Raw genomic sequence first — 17681 nt, forward strand, 5'->3', positions numbered from 1 at the left:
TCTGTCCTTGTTCTCCTAGATCTTAGTGCCGCTTTTGACACCATCGATCGCCACATTCTTTTGGAGAGATTGGAAACCCTAATTGGACTACACCAGTGGCACTCATTGTGCGGCCTGCAGGCTGCATTCATTTGCGGCTCACGGTGAATTTCCTATTTTCCATTCATAATACATAATGATACAATTTGAATTCAATGTGTTTAATGCAGGCCTGAATCACTTCACTGAATATATCTATTGTTCCCAGGACGACAGATAGATGGCAGTATAGCGCAGTGCCAGGCTTTTTTGTACTATACCCGACTTGCGTGGGTTGGACTTGCGTGGGTTGAGTCACTGACGTGATCTTCCTGTCCCGTCTTGCACCCCCTTGGGTTTGTGCAGTGGAGGAGATCTTCGTAGGCTATACTTAGCCTTGTCTCAGGGAAGTAAGTTAGTGGTCTGTTCATATCCCTTTAGTGGTGTGGGGGCTATGCTTTGGCGAAGTGGGTGGGGTTATATCCTGCCTGGCTGGCCCTATCCGGGGGTATTGTCGAACAGGGCCACAGTGTCCCCCAACCCCCCCCCCCCCCCTGTCTCAGCCTCCGTATCTATGGTGCAATAGTCTATGTATCGGGGGGCTAGGGTCAGTCTGTTATATCTGGTGTAATTCTCCTGTCTTATCTGGTGTCCTGTGTGAACTTAAGTATGCTCCCTCTAATTCTCTCTATCCCACTCCTCCCGGAGGACCATGCTTCAGGACTACCTGGCCTGATGACTCCTGGCTGTCCCCAGTCCATCTGGTCTTGCTGCTGCTCCAGTTTCAACTGTTCTGCCTGCGGCTATGGAACTCTGACCTGTTCACCGGACATGCTACCTTGTCCCGGACCTACTGTTTTCGGCTCTCTCTTTTTCTACCGCACCTGCTGTCTCGACCTCTAAATGCTCGGCTATGAAAAGCCAACTGACATTTACTCCTGAGGTGCTGGCCTGGTTCCTCTCTAGGTTTCTTCCTAGGTTCCTGCCTTTCTAGGGATTTTTTCCTATCCAGTGTACTTCTACATCTGCATTGCTTGCTGTTTGGGATTTTAGGCTGGGTTTCTGTATGAGAACTTTGTGACATCTGGTGATGTAAAAATGGCTTTATAAATACATTTTGATTGAGTGATAATTGGCAAAATCGAGTTGATGATTTTACATACAGCAGATCAGCTCATGAAAAACAGGGAGATGAAGAGAGGAAATGGTTTAAATATGAAGGTATTGTCGTGGAAATTACCACTAAGGACTCCAAGTCAAAGTTAAATGAACAAATCTTTATTGATATCGGCCAGAGAGGTTACAACAAAGTCTGTCAGAAGCTCTGAAGGGCTGCTCTCCCTTCAGCACTCTTTATACTGATGCACAAACTAGGCGTCTCAGCTCTCAGGGTGCAATAAGCTGATAATGACCGCGCACACATAGTTTCTAGGTGTTGGACCAAAGTAACAATGTGTTCCCTTCTTTCTGTTCTTCTTCTATCAGTCCTTTTCCTGAGAGCAGTCACAGAACATCCTAACACAAGAATCAGGAAACAACATGCAGAGACACAGAGGACACTAACATTTCCACTACAGTATCTTAACAGGGACCAACTGTTCACATCTACTCTCATATCGTTTGTTGACCACACATTCTCTATTGAAGCTCTCATTAGGGCAGCAATACGAGACAGTGCAGAGAGGCGGGGGAAATGTTATAGCGGTATTTTGACATGCATAGGCGAGACGTGCTCTGATAAAGCAACCTATGGATTACAATGAAGGATTTTGGGTTTCAGTGGGATTGGGACGATAGAAAAATAGCCTTTATATAAAGGCTAGTGAGTCAATAGATAAATAATACACTTGATTTAGGCTACATTATTGCATGCTAAATGTTTCTGATCAGTGATAGATGAGCAAATGAATAAATGAGCTACCATTTCAACTTGTACAGCCAGAGAGCAATCGACCAAATATACAAAACAGAGATTCAGTGAAACAAAATCACATTGATTGATTATCAGATATGTCACAGACTTTTGGTTGGGAGTAGGACAAGCTACTACGCGAGTGAAGAGCAAAATAGAGCAAAAAAGATTATCATTAGCACACTACAACGTAGCCTAATGGTTACCAAATATCCAAGCGGAGATTCAATGAAAACAAAAATGTGACATTGATTGATTTATCTAGACGAGTCCCCCAAGCTTGTCTCAAAGCACCGTGATGGCGCTGCCCCGGTCAAAACGGTGCTGAAATTATAATCTACGTGACCACACACAACTATTGGTTTGAATTAGTATAACGGTTGGATATGACTTCGGGAGATTCAGTATAAGCATGAATTTGATACATGCCTTCAATTGCATTAGAATACCTTTTTACAATATTTTCATCATTCAGATGATCATAATAAGGCGAGTTTTCCTCTCTGTGCTTATCCTGGCCCAATGTCTGTTTCCTCATCTCCTCACTCCGCCTCCGCCATGTTGTTCTCAACACCAGTTTAAATCAACATAGCCTACTGTTTTCCAGAAATCTGCCTTTTTTTCGCGTTGGGGCTAATTTTATTTCTGTGATGTCGGACTCCGACTTCATCTCACCAGGCTCGGGTCGGACCGGGATCGAATTTTCAGTTCTGACGATAACTCTAAACTGCATTCGTTTCTCGTGTGCAGTCAAGCAGTGTCAAGTATGTGTGTGCTTTGAATTTATGGAGACTTTGTGTGAAGTAAATAAGCTAAGGTAAAGGCTTACCTGTTTGGATAATGTGCTATTTTATTTTTAGCTAATTTACTGCTGCGCATGTGTATTTTGTGGAATTGCATTAGTGCAACATTGGTGGAAAATGTTGTAATTTCTCGGGTCTTGTCATTTTATTTTTTCAGGAAATGTGAAGAGTGGTCCTGGGACAGTCCCGGGATCCCGGTTACCGGTGTTAATTCTCAAAGTATCCCATGTTGAGTCAAAAAGCCACCACCACACAAGATTAAAACACTGAGGTCCTCCCAGTCTGCTGGGCCACTACCAGCTTGTCCACAGGTTCACTGTATATTCATGTCGTTTCTCTGCTGGTCTTGTACTAGGGTGATCTTACAGTCTACTTCCTCTTGTGCTGGGATGTAGAGGTTCTCATTAACGCTCATCTCATTGTTGTTGTTGAACATATCACTGATGAGGTTGGTTGGCTTGGGAACTTTGGGGAGGATCTTGTCCTTGTATCTATAGGCAGAAGACACAGTCATTTGGTATAATATCTAAAAAAGGACCTACAATATATTCATCACCATTCAGAGATTGCAGTATCCCATATTTTGTGGAGTGAATTCAGACGTGTATAGATTGATGTGTACTCACTTCCTTATACAAAAACAAACCAGGATGGAAACTATAACCGCCATGACTGAAATGAAGATGGCTGCAACATGCAGGTGCCAATCCCGATTCCCATCTTTACCTAAACAAACAAACAACAACGTCAGGATAGAGGTTTACATATAACCAGCTAATAAGATGTTAAATCCACTTCAATCAGTGTACATGAATGGGAGGAGACAGCTTAAATAAAGATGTTTAAGCCTTGAGACAATTGAGACATGGATTGTGTATGTCAAATCAAATTAAAGTTTATTTGTCACGTGCGCCGAATACAACAGGTATACAACCTTACAGTGAAATGCTTACTTACAGGCTCTAACCAATAGTGCGAAAAAAAGGTATGTGTGTGTGTGTGTGTAGGTAAGTAAAGAAATAAAACAACAGTAAAAAGACATTTGAAAATAAGAGTAGCAAAGCTATATACAGACACCGTTTAGTCAGGCTTATTGAGGTAGTATGTACATGTAGGTATGGTTAAAGTGACTATGGGAGCCCCACAGGAGTGCTCAATCCCTTCCTGTACTCCCTGTTCACTTATGACTGCATGGCCAGGCATGACTACAACACCATCATTAAGTTTGCCGATGACACAACAGCCTGATCACCGACAACGATGAGACAGCCTATAGGGAGGAGGTCAGAGACCTGGCCATGTGGTGCCTAGACAACAACCTCTCCCTCAACGTGATCAAGACAAAGGCGATGATTGTGGAATACAGGAAAAGGAGGACCGAGCACTCCCCCATTCTCATCGACGGGGCTGTAGTGGAGCAGGTTGAGAGCTTCAAGTTCCTTGGTGTCCACATCAACAACAAACTATCATGGTCTAAACACACCAAGGCAGTCGTGAAGCGAGCATGACAAAGCCTATTCCCCCTCAAGAGACTGAAAATATTTTGCATGGGTCCTCAGATCCTCAAAACGTTCTACAGCTGCACCATCGAGAGCATCCTGACTGGTTGCATCACTGCCTGGTATGGCAACTGCTTGGCCTCAGATCGCAAGGCACTACAGAGGGTAGTGCGTACGACCCAGTACATAACGGGGGCCAAGCTTCCTGCCATCCAGGACCTCTATACCAGGTGGTATCAGAGGAAGGCCCTAGAAATGGTCAAAGACTCCAGCCACCCTAGTCATAGACTGTTCTCTCTGCTACCAAACGGCAAGAGCTACTGGAGCGCCAAATCTAGGTCCAAAAGACTTCTTAACAGCTAATAAAATGGCTACCCAGACTATTTGCATTGCCCCCCCCTCCCTTTTACGCTGCTGCTATTCTCTGTTTATTATCTATGCACAGTCACTTTAACTCAAAAGGGTTTGTAAGTAAGCATTTCATTGTAAGGTCTACCTACACCTGTTGTATTCGGCGCATGTGACAAATACAATTTGATTCTACCAGCTCCATTTTATTTAGCTTATAATTATGAGAGAGGATGGCGCAAGAAGAAAGAAAGAACGGGGAAACCATACCATATATTTCCTCCTCAGTCCAGTCACCCTCTCCAATACCACACCCATGTAAAAAGATGGGTTTAATGCGAACACGGTACTGACAGTGAGGGTCATAGTTCACCATGATCCAAGTCTTCTCTTCTAAGGACTTACTCTGGAACGACATTACAGCAACAGACATTTGAGTGCTTTTACTCTACTAAACCTACATACTGTAATTCAAGACAACAAAGTTGATAAATAAAAGTGTACTTTATACAGTGGCTGGTTGTAAAAGACAATAACATTTTTGGAGACAAGTGCTAAAACGAAACAATGGCAGAATCACTGCCCATACAGAATCACTGCCCACACTTCTCTTTCCTTACCTCAGGTGTTTTACATCTGGTATAGTTGATGATGTACTTCCAACAGTGTGGATGTCTTATTTCTGGGGAAATCCAGCTAATATTGAGATTGCTCCCTTCCTCTGTGATCTTCAATTCAAGAGGTATGGGCTGCACTGCAGGAAGCATGGACAGAGAAAGAGTTAATAAAGCAACCTTTGAGAGAAAAACTGTATACATTGATGAAAATTAGAAACAAATTAAGCCAAATCGCCACGGGATGTTGATGCAACGTGATTACGATGATGTTAATTAAATAATAAGGAAACTATAATGACTCAGACTATTTATTATTTAGATTTTAGCCTCAGATTTAGCCCGAAGAGTGAAAATAGAGTAGTTTTAGTCTTACCATGGTCCTGAGGATTCACCTCGAAGGTATTCCGTACCGATGAACCGTTGAGAGTCCCATTGACCTGGAAGAAGATCGGTATGTGGAAGTCTCCTCTCAGATGACATCCTGTCCTCTGATTGCCGTTGTACAGGTACTCATTGCATTCTGATACCTTACTCATATTTTTGAACCTGAAACATCAGAAATGACGGGACTGAGATTGTATAGGTGTTGTCATAGTTACGGTCCTAAATATTTCCTAACCACATGACCCAATCAGGAAAAACATTGGGTCATAGATATAACAACTGAAAAACCAGCCAAACAAAGACTATCTTTGTAACTCTTCATCTATATTTTGTTGAATATAAACACTCTTCCACAGTTAGCCTTGTATTGGACCGTGAGTGGTGGAGAAGCAGGAAGTAGAATTGTTCTCACCCGTAGTAAAGCTGGAGGTCTTCTGGGACCTGATTGGATAGGAGCCAGCTGCAGTTCATGGCATTAGAGGAGTAGAGAAAACATTTGAAGTTCTTCACCAACTCTGTTATAGGAGAGAGAAAGAGCGAGAGGGTAGAGAGCGAGAGAGAGAGATTTACACCCAAGTCAATGAGATTAACTCTGTAGTATACTGTATATGGCCAGTTCCCTGGACAGAGATTGTCTAGTACTGGCCTAAAAAGTATGTTTATGGAGATCCTTAAAAAATGCGTTGTTTCCAATACTAGGTTTAATCTGATTTGGAAAAACAGCCAATAGAGAGTGACAAAGTTGTTTAGGAGAACATTCTGTTGTTGAAAACCAACCTGTGGGGGGAGGGATGGTGTGAACTACAGTTTGACTCATCCGTTTACTGTGATCACACTGAGTTTGTATGAAGAAACGCACACCTCCCATGAGAGGATAACACTTCTCTAACCGGGTTTCCTTCCTGACCATGATTTTGTTCTTCTGTGAGGAGAAGAATTCAAGATATTACAGAGGGAATGAATTTAGGAACTTAACAGGAATAAGGGGCTATCTACCACTGTTTAATGTGCCCATAGAGCTCTGGTCAAAAGTAGTGCAGTATATAGAGCACAGAGTGCCATTTGGGATGAAGCCTTAGTCTGGGTGATGATGGGTTGTTCGTTTAGTGTTTTATGGAGATGTTCAGTATGAGTCTGTGAAAAATTATTTTGGCTTCAGAGGACAATAAATGTAATCTAAAAAAATAAAAATAATCCAAAGTAAAGTACAACATTAGCTTTTTAACTTGATCTAGTGCCAGAATACAAGTACTGCAGCAGTACGAGGACATGTTTATATAACTGCACATCTGTAGGCCTACAAGCCATTGGAAAACAGTGGGCAGACAGTCAATCATGTTCAACAGACAACTCTATTCGGTTGACCGATGGTAGCTAGGACGGCCTGTAACGTTTTCCTCACCTGGCCGATCTGTGTTATATGGTATTTAAATCTCTGACTATCAACATTCTCCGGTAGACTCCATGAAAGCTCCCAGCAGATCTCGTTCGTCCAAGAGAAAGTCACATTTCTTGGTGATGGGAGCTCTAAAGGAAACACAACAACAACTCTTATTAAGGGTTAAGTGGGATACATACAGGGGTATAAAGGGGTTGAAAATCAAATCAAATGTTAATTGTCACATGCGCTGACTACGTCATGTAGTCAACATTCACCTTCACAACATTCACCTTACCGTGAAATGCTTAAACCAACAATGCAGTTTTAAGAAAGTAGAATATATTTAAACTATGTAAACTAAAGTGAATTTTTAAAATAAAGTTACACAATAAAATAACAATAATGAGGCTATATACAGGGTACCGAGTCAATGTGCAGAGGTACAGGTTAGTCGAGGTAATTTGTACATGTAGGTAGGGGTAAAGTGACTATGCATAGATAATAAACAGCGAGTAGCAGCAGTGTAAACCAAAAGGGGATTGGTGTCAATGCAAATAGTCCGGGTGGCCATTTGCCTAATTGTTCAGCAGTCTTACAGCTTGGGGGTAGAAGCTGTTAAGGAGCATTTTGAACCTATACTTGGCGCTCCAGTACTGCTTGCCGTGCGGTAGCAGACAGAACAATTTATAACTTGGGTGACTGGAGTCTTTGACCATTTTTTCGGCCTTCCTATGACACCGCCTGGTATAGAGGTCCTGGATGGCATGAAGCTTGGCCCCAGTTATGTACTGGGCCGTACGCACTACCCTCTGTAGTGCCTTGCGATCGGAGACCGAGCAGTTGCCATACCAGGCAGTGATGCAACCAGTCAGGATGCTCTCGATGGTGCAGCTGTAAATTTGAACGCTGAGCTGTAGTCAATGAACAGCATTCTCACATAGGTGTTCCTTTTGTACAGGTGAGAAAGGGTAGTGTGGAGTGCGATAGAGATTGCGTCATCTGTGGCTCTGTTGGGGCTGTATGCGAATTGGAGTGGGTCTAGGGTTTCCAGGATGATGGTGTTGATATGAGCGATGACAAGTCTTCCAAACTCTTCATGGCTACCGACATGAGTGCTACGGGGAGGTAGTCATTTAGACAGGTTACCTTTGCTTTCTTGGGCATAGGGACTATGGTGGTCTGCTTGAAACATATAAACCCAGCAAAAAAAGAAATGTCCCTTTTTCAGGACCCTGTCTTTCAAAGAGAATTCCTAAAAATCCAAATAACTTCACAGATCTTCATTGTAAAGAGTTTAAACACTGTTTCCCATGCTTGTTCAATGAACCATAAACAATTCACATGCAAAAAAAGAAATGTCCCTTTTTCAGGACCCTGTCTTTCAAAGATAATTCCTAAAAATCCAAATAACTTCACAGATCTTCATTGTAAAGAGTTTAAACACTGTTTCCCATGCTTGTTCAATGAACCATAAACAATTCACATGCACCTGTGAAACGGTCATTAAGACACTAACAGCTTACAGACGGTAGGCAATTAAGGTCGCAGTTATGAAAACTTAGGACACTAAAGAGGCCTTTCTACTGACTCTGAAAAACACCAAAAGAAAGATACCCAGGGCCCCTGCTCATCTGTGTGAACGTGCCTTAGGTATGCTGCAAGGAGGCATGAGGACTGCAGATGTTGCCAGGGCAATAAATTGCAATGTCCGTACTGTGAGACGCCTAAGACAGCGCTACAGGGAGACAGGACAGACAGCTGATCATCCTCGCGGTGGCAGACCACGTGTAACAACACCTGCACAGGATCGGTACAGCCGAACATCACACCTGCAGGACAGGTACAGGATGGCAACAACAACTGCCCGAGTTACACCATGAACGCGGGAATGTCAGTGTTCTGCCATGACCAGCGAAGAGCCCAGATCTCAATCCCATTGAGCACATCTGGGACCTGTTGGATCGGAGGGTGAGGGCTCGGGTCATTCCTCCCAGAAATGTCCGGGAACTTGCAGGTGCCTTAGTGTTAGAGTGGGGTAACATCTCACAGCAAGAACTGGCAAATCTGGTGCAGTCCATGAGGAGGAGATGCACTGCAGTACTTAATGCAGCTGATGGCCACACCAGATACTGACTGTTACTTTAGATTTTTGACCCCCCCTTTGTTCAGGGACATATTACTTTTCTGTTAGTCACATATCTGTGGAACTTGTTCAGTTTATGTCTCAGTTGTTGAATCTTGTTATGTTCATACAAATATTTACACATGTTAAGTTTGCTGAAAATAAACGCAGTTGACAGTGAGAGGACGTTTCTTTTTTTGCTGAGTTTATGTATTACATACTAGGTCAGGGAGAGGTTGAAAATGTCAGTGAATAGTTCTTGGGCACAGGGACTATGGTGGTCTGCTTGAAACATGTAGGTATTACAGACTCGGTCAAGGAGAGGTTGAAAATGTCAGTGAATACACTTGCCAGTTGGTCCGCGCATGTTCTGAGTACACGTCCTGGTAATCTGTCTGGTCCCGCGGCCTTTTGAATGTTGACCTGTTTAAAGGTCTTGCTCACATCTGCTACGGAGAGCATGATCACACAGTCATCTGGAACAGCTGGTGCTCTCATGCATGCTTCAGTGTTGCTTGCCTCGAAGCGAGCATAAAAGGCATTTAGCCCATCTGGTATGCTCACGTCACTGGGCAGCTCGAGGCTAGGTTTCCCTTTGTAGTCTGAATAGTTTGCAAGCCCTGCCACATCCGACGAGCAACAGATCCGGTGTAGTAGGATTCAGTCTTAGTCCTGCATTGACGCTTTGCCTGTTTGATTGTTCGTTTAAGGGAATAGCGGGATTTCTTATAAGTGTCCAGATTAGTGTCCCACTCCTTGAAAGCAGCAGCTCTAGCCTTTAGCTCGGTGCAGATGTTGCCTGTAATCCATGGGTTCTGGTTGGGATATATACAGTTGAAGAAGTCGGAAGTTTACATACACTTAGGTTGGAGTCATTAAAACTCGTTTTTCAACCACTCCACAAATATCTTGTAAACAAACTATAGTTTTAGCAAGTCGGTTAGGACGTCTACTTTGTGCATGACACAAGTAATTTTTCCAACAATTGTTTACAGACAGATTATTTCACTTATAATTCACTGTATAAAAATTTCAGTGGGTCAGAAGTTAACATAAACTAAGTTGACTGTGCCTTTAAACAGCTTGGAAAATTCCAGAATATTATGTCATGGCTTTGGAAGCTTCTGATAGGGTAATTTACATCAGTTGAGTCAACTGGAGGTGTACCTGTGGATGTATTTCAAGGCCTACCTTCAAACTCAGTGCCTCTTTGCTTGACATCAAGGGAAAATCAAAAGATATCAGCCAAGACCTCAGAAAAAAACGGTGGACCTCCACAAGTCTGGTTCATCCTTGGGAGCAATTTCCAAAGGCCTGAAGGTACTACGTTCATCTGTACAAACAATTGTAAGCAAGTATAAACACCATGGGACCACACAGCCGTCATACCGCTCAGGAAGGAGACGCGTTCTGTCTCCTAGAGATGAACGTACTTTGGTGTGCGAAAAGTGCAAATCAATCCCAGAACAACAGCAAAGGACCTTGTGAAGATGCTGGAGGAAACAGGTACAAAAGTATTTTTATCCACAGTAAAACGAGTCCTATATCGACATAACCTGAAAGGCCGCTCAGCAAGGAAGAAGCCACTGCCCCAAAACAGCCATAAAAAAGCAAGACTACGGTTTGCAACTGCACATGGGGACAAAGATCGTACTTTTTGGAGAAATGTCCTCTGGTCTGATGAAACAAAAATAGAACTGTCTGGCCATAATGACCATTGTTATGTTTGGAGGAAAAAGAGGGACGCTTGCAAGCCGAAGAACACCATCCCAACCGTGAAGCACTGGGGTGGCAGCATCATGTTGTGGGGGTGCTTTGCTGCAGTAGGCACTGGTGGGGATGATGAGGGAGGAAAATTCTGTGGATATATTGAAGCAACATCTCAAGACATCAGTCAGGAAGTTATAGCTTGGTCGCAAATGGGTCTTCCAAATGGACAATGACCCCAAGCATACTTCCAAAGTTGTGGCAAAATGGCTTCAGGACAACAAAGTCAAGGTATTGGAGTGGCCATCACAAAGCCCTGACTTCAATCCTATAGACAATTTGTGGGCAGAACTGAAAAAGCGTGTGCGAGCAAGGAGGCCTATAAAACCTGACTCAGTTACACCTGCTCTGTCAGGAAGAATGGGCCAAAATTCACCCAACTTATTGTGGGAAGCTTCTGGAAGGCTACCCGAAATGTTTGACCCAAGCTAAACAATTTAAAGGCAACGTCTGACCCACTGGGAATGTGATGAAAGAAATAAAATCTGAAATAAATCATTCTCTCTACTATTATTCTGACATTTCACATTCTTAAAATAAAGAGGTAATCCTAACTGACCTAAGACAAGGAATTTTTACTTGGATTAAATGTCAGGAATTGTGAAAAACTGAGTTTAAATATATTTGGCTAAAGTGTATGTAAACTTCCGACTTCAACTGTACATACTTTCACTGTCAGCGATGCAGTTATTGATAAAGCCGGTGACTGAGGTGGTATACTCCTCAATGCCATTGGATGAATCCCGGAACATATTCCAATCTGTGCCAGCAAAACAGTCCTGTAGCATAGCATCCACGTCATCTGACCACTTCCGTATTGAACAAGTCACTGGTACTTCCTGCTTTAGTTTTTGCTTGTAAGCAGGAATCAGGAGGATAGAATCATGGTCAGATTTGCCAAATTGAGGCCGAGGGAGAGCTTTCTACGTGTCTCTGTGTGTGGAGTAAAGGTGGTCTAGAGTTCGTTCCCTCTGGTTGCACATGTGACATGCTGGTAGAAATTAGGTAAAACAGATTTAAGTTTGCCTGCATTAAAGTCCCTGGGCACTAAGAGCACCACTTCTGGAGGAGTATTTTATTGTTTGCTTATGGCCTTATACAGCTTGTTGAGTGCAATCTTAGTGCCAGCATCCGTTTTTGGTGGTAAATAGACGGCTACAAAAAATATAGATGAAAACTCTCTTGGTAGAGAGTGTGGTCTACAGCTTATCATGAGGTATTCTACCTCAGGCGCGCAATACCTCGAGACTACCTTAATATTAGACATTGCGCACTAGCTGTTATTGATAAATAGACACACACCCCCACCCCTCGTCTTACCGGACGTAGCTGTTCTGTCCTGCCGATGCACGGAAAACCCAGCAACGGTATATTATCTGTGTCGTCGATCAGCCACGACTTGGTGAAACATAAGATATTACAGTTTAAATGTCCCATTGGTAGGATAGTCTCGAACAGAGCTCATCCAGTTTATTCTCCAGTGATTGCACGTTGGTCAATAGAACAGATGGCAGAGGTGCATTACCCACTCGCCGACAAATTCTCACAAGGCACCCTGATCTGCGCCCCCTGTATTTCCTTAATGTGAATGATGGGGATTTGGGCCTTGTCTCGGTGCAACATTATATCCTTCGCATCAGATTCATTAAAGAAAAAATATTTGTCCAGTTCGAGGTGTGTAATCGCTGTTCTAATATCCAGAAGCTCTTTCCGGTCATAAGAGACGGTAGCATCAACATTATGTTCAAAATACATTTCAAACAATGCAAAAAAACACACGAAATAGCACAATTGTTTAGGAGCCCGTAAAACGGCAACCATCCCCTCTAGCGCTATTCTCACACAAAGCAGTAAAGCAGATAATATGTGTTTAGGCCCAAAGGCGGACTGGGACTAGAATTTGGCCCAGGCATTTTATCCACTCTAGCTCACATCACTGCGCGTGCTGCCAATTAATTTGGGGTTCAACACCTGAGGAAGTGGAAACTCAAAACACATTAACTAGATAGATAACTCTAAATATAATACCCACTGCTGTATTCATTCAACAGTAAATTGTGTCCTAAAAAAACAATTGCAAATGTAGGCTACTATCCATGAGACCTATACTGTAGGTCTTTGCCCTTGCTATGGTCAGTGCACATTTTGCATGTCACTCCATATCTCAAAACCATTTTACATATCTTGGTCGTAAAATAGTTGCTATTGAGTTGAATTGATAGTTAAAAATTATACCTACAGAAAGCTGAGACCCTCCTCTCTTCGACAGCGACAAGGGGACGAAACTTCCCAAGCTATGTTTTTCCTGCAATTGCATTTTTAAATGCTATACAATCAGAACACATTTTCTATCCAGCGCATGGGGGAGATGAGAGTGCTCATCACAACAGCAGGACCCAGCTAGGGATAATGCACTTTACTGTTTTACTAAATCATGGTTTTACCCTCCCAAAAAATAGAACATTTTGATTGAGGTGAGAATGTAGAATGTGCTCTTTCTACGTTTATAGGCACCCTTTACGTTTTTTACGATCCGTGATCTTGGCTTTGACAGAGTCGGCGCAGGTCTCTTTGCTGATGCCGCTTTTGACTTTGAATGTGAGTTTGCATGACCTCAGCTCAGCCTATCAGAAAACAGTTTCCCACTGATCAGCCAAAGGCTAATTATAGATTAGTATAACATTAGTATAACAGAGAAATTGTGAGAGAAAACTTTTTATTTATTTACCAGGACCATGTCACCTTTTTCATTTCATTTATTATTATATAAAAAACATATTTGTGTGTGTGTCAATTTCAACCAGCCCACCCAACAAAAAAATGGTTGAAACCATCTGGCATTTGACAGAATTGCCAGATAGCCAATCCGCCCCTGTGTAGGCCTAACAATGTAGGTAATAACAGATCATTAAGCTGGTATAGCTAGTCCACCAAACAATCATGTCGCGCTTTTTATCAACAAATTCAAACACCACAAATAAAAAAAGGTTGATTTGTCCCGTATTTCAGTCAGACATTCCAACCTGTCTCTTGCAGTCACTTTGCGCTTAAGAAAAAAATATATACATATACATATATATATATATATACATAAATAATGATGAGGGACTGGTGATGATCGGTGTCCTATCCACCGGATGGTTGAGCTAACATAGGCTAGTGCGATAAGCATGAGGTTGTAAGTAACCAGAAAATTCCCAGGACATAGACATATCTGATATTGTCAGAAAGCTTAAATTCTTGTTAATCTAACTGCACTGTCCAATTTACAGTAGCTATTACAGTGAAAGAATACCATGCTATTGTTTGAGGAGAGTGTACAATTTTGAACATGAAAAGTTATTAATAAACAAATTAGCACATTTGGGCAGTCTTGATACATTTTTAACAGAAATACAATGGTTCATTGGATCAGTCTAAAACTTTGCACATCCACTGCTGCCATCTAGTGGCCAAAATCTAAATCGCACCTGGGCTGGAAAAATACCTTATGGCCTTTCTCTTGCATTTCAAAGATGATGGTATTTTTTCTTTGTATTATCTTTTACCAGATCTATTGTGTTATATTCTCCTATATTCCTTTCACATTTCCACAAACTTCAAAGTGTTTCCTTTCAAATGGTACCAAGAATATGCATATCTTTGCTTCAGGGCCTGAGCTACAGGCAGTTAGATTTGGGTATGTCATTTTAGGCGAAAATTGAAAAAAGGGGCCGATCCTTAAGAGGTTCGTTGTTGAGATCTGATATTCTGTGCAGCGCAGGACGAAATGTAGGCCAATGTTATAAGCCTATCTTCAACCAATCATGTTTCTGAAATCGTTTCGCGCAAAATTCCAGGTAAACTCGGAGATGACAGTTAGGCCTCACTACTTACAAAACGCGTGCTTCTGATGAAGAGCTACAAAAGTAAGTAAATAGCCCTATTAGACTGAAAGATATAAGGTCATTTCGTCAAACGTGTGAGGCTCTCCAGTCTCCATGCTCATTAGTTGTCATTCAACATATTTGTCGCTACTTCACAGTCCCGTTTTAAAAGTCTAGCTTCCTAACTGATTTACATTCCCCGAGACCAACCAGAAATGTTTAATTGGTCAAATACTCCCAGGCTTTCATAAAACACAATTTGCGCGAGAAAAATGAATAGGCTAGGTGTGGCTGGTGCGCTTAAATGAGCTCGTTCAGTGTAGCGCCGGAGCGTCACTTCTCACAGTGGTGCTTATTTGCTAAAGTTAGATCAAAGCTGAATCAATGTCTTGGAAGATCACATAATGATTAATTAGCATCATACATAACATAAACAAATATGTCTATAACAGCATAGAATAACGTTACTATTATAACAAAAACACCACATCAATTCTTATGGGATTTTAGGATGGTTAGCTGAATAGTCCAACAACAGTAAATCTCATGTTGCCAAATGTAGGCTACTAGGCAGAATGTGCTTTGATTGAAACAAAATACAGCAAGGCTATATAGTTTTAACACTCTCTGCTCTAATTTTCTCACGAAACAGTAATTGAATTGCCCAGAAGATCTAACGTTAAATGCCCAAAAAACAAATATATAATGTAGGCTACACTGTCCAGCGAATGTCCCGCGAAATCATCAATTTGTCCTGCATTTGGGAATTTTAAATGTGGTCAACAGTATAGCATTCCCATTTTAATTAAAGACACAATACGTGTATCTGCCTCATTTATTACACAGTAATCTGTTCACTCTATATCATCTCAGTATGCACTTGTGCGTATGGACACATTTAGTGGTGAAAATATTTGCGCAACTTGTCACTCTGACGTCATTAACGGTAAACGTCCTGAGTAGCAAACCAAGTTTAATAAAGACATAAACTAAACATATCAAAAGATACGACCAGATAGCCTACGACCATGTTATAAAAAAAACAGTATAAAAAATATGATATTACCTGTTTCAGGCCGTGTAGCCACGAATGAAACAAAATAGTACAAGACGAAGACTCCCCAGCATGTGTACATTGTGTGATCTCTGTCAAGACCTGTCTGTCCCGTTTCGACCGAATTCTATCCAAAATAAAGTTATCAACAGATGTTCCACTGTTCAGTTAAAACGGATGGAGAAAACCAGAGATCCAACAAAACCGAAACGAAACATGGAAAACAGCTGTTTTGTCGTGCTAAGAAAGAAGGCTATTACATTTCTCCCGATCCTACTCTGAAGTTAAAGTGGGCGGAGTTTGAGCAGTGGTTGTATCATCAACTCAGTTTATAGTTACTGTGTAGCTGTAGCCGAAACAAAGCCTAATTGGGTTTTCACCTCTAAATAAGCAGTTGTTATGGATCCATTGACATCCATTGTTCAACATCTTCACATGGACTGGAAGTACATTATTTTACCATTAGAAATATGAACTACTTTTTCATAATGTCTGTATATAGGCCTACTCTATTTCTAAGATTCAACTTTAAAGTAGGATGAAAAATAGGAGATAAAACTTTAACTAATGATCTCTTTAATTCAAGAATGGATCCCTATTTTCTTCCACTTCCAGATGTTTCAAGTTCAACTTTAATTCCTTCAATTGAACTCTGAATTGCATGATAAATAAAAAAATAAGATACTAATAGAAAACAAACAAAAATGCATACATGCAACATAGGCCTACATTTAGGAAACTGTTGTTGTGGCTGTTCTTAGGAGTTTGCTTTCAATAGGTGAGTGATGTGAGATCTTCTGTATCTACATTTAAGTCATTTAGCAGAAACTCTTCTCCAGAGCCAGTTAGGGTAAAGTGCAGCAGCAGATTTTTCACCTAGTCAGCTCAGGGATTCAAACCAGCAACCTTTCGGTTACTGGCCCAATGCACTTGACTGCTAGGCTACCTGCCGCCCCATCTTTTTTTTTTTCTTTTACATTTTTTATTATTTTGCTTTTACCCCTTTTTCTCCCCAATTTCGTGGTATCCAATTTGTAGTTACAGTCTTGTCTCATCGCTGCAACTCCCGTACGGACTCGGGAGAGGCGAAGGTTGAGAGCCGTGTGTCCTACGAAACACAACCCAACCAAGCCGCACTGCTTCTTGACACAATGCCCACTTACCCCAGAAGCCAGTCGCACCAATGTGTCGGAGGAAACACCGTACACCTGGCGACCGTGTCAACAGAATTGCTAGTGGAGTCACCAGTGCGCGATGGGACAAGGATACCCCTGCCAGCCAAACCCTCCCCTAACCCGGGCGACGCTGGGCCAATTGTGCGCCGCACCACGGGTCTCCCGGGTCGCGGCCGGCTGCGACAGAGCCTGGACTCAAACCCAGAATCTCTAGTGGCAGAGCTCGCTCTGCGATGCAGTGCCTTAGACCACTGCGTCACTCGGGAGACCCCATCTTTCTGTTGCATTGCCAGGCTTGAATTCTTGCCAATGGCAAACAAATGCGGTGTGAATACTATACAAGGTTTTTGTTTTATGACTGGAGGATGTGATGAAGTTCTTCAGTCAATTAAAACTGATGATGACACACAGACAGCAGTTAAAGGGCAATTCCACCACTTTTCAACCAAATTTTTATTATATCCGGCCCAATACAAATCTACATATCCCATTCATGTCCATAACAGAAATGTATAATTGCCTTTAGTACATTTGTTCTCTGAGCTTACTGATGGACAAATCTGAAAACATGTTTTAAATCGGCCAAAGCGTTTGTTTACAATGTGAAAAAAATTATATTTGGACACACCAACTCATTCCAGGGTTTTTCTTTATTTTTACTATGTTATACATTGTAGAATAATAGTGAAGACATTAAAACAATAAAATAACACATATGGGATCATGTAGTAAAAA

General features: G+C 41.9%; 1 protein-coding gene across 1 annotated transcript; it reads right to left on the reverse strand.

Annotated features, from left to right (window-relative positions):
* Nucleotides 1-1274: 1274 nt before the first annotated feature.
* On the reverse strand, nucleotides 1275-16055 carry LOC120030593 (interleukin-5 receptor subunit alpha-like). The gene is made up of 9 exons (XM_038976018.1): nucleotides 15784-16055; nucleotides 6984-7108; nucleotides 6359-6503; nucleotides 5994-6096; nucleotides 5571-5743; nucleotides 5201-5334; nucleotides 4851-4986; nucleotides 3360-3459; nucleotides 1275-3224 (listed from the first exon to the last, which is right to left on the reverse strand). Exons 1-9 carry the CDS (start codon nucleotides 15851-15853, stop codon nucleotides 3047-3049), a joined length of 1164 nt encoding a protein of 387 aa, XP_038831946.1. The 5' UTR covers nucleotides 15854-16055; the 3' UTR covers nucleotides 1275-3046.
* Between the last annotated feature and the right edge of the window lie 1626 nt (nucleotides 16056-17681).

The sequence above is a fragment of the Salvelinus namaycush genome, chromosome 36 (assembly GCF_016432855.1).
Source record: "Salvelinus namaycush isolate Seneca chromosome 36, SaNama_1.0, whole genome shotgun sequence".
NCBI classification, from domain to species: Eukaryota; Metazoa; Chordata; class Actinopteri; order Salmoniformes; family Salmonidae; genus Salvelinus; species Salvelinus namaycush.

Excerpts from the sequence above, each read along its gene's own strand:
- LOC120030593 (XM_038976018.1), bottom strand. The coding sequence starts at position 15,853 with ATGTACACATGCTGGGGAGTCTTCGTCTTGTACTATTTTGTTTCATTC. Across the intron at positions 6,504-6,983 it reads ATATAACACAGATCGGCCAG|AAGAACAAAATCATGGTCAG; the intron begins GTGAGGAAAACG and ends TTCTCCTCACAG. Across the intron at positions 3,225-3,359 it reads GTTTGTTTTTGTATAAGGAA|ATACAAGGACAAGATCCTCC; the intron begins GTGAGTACACAT and ends TTCTGCCTATAG.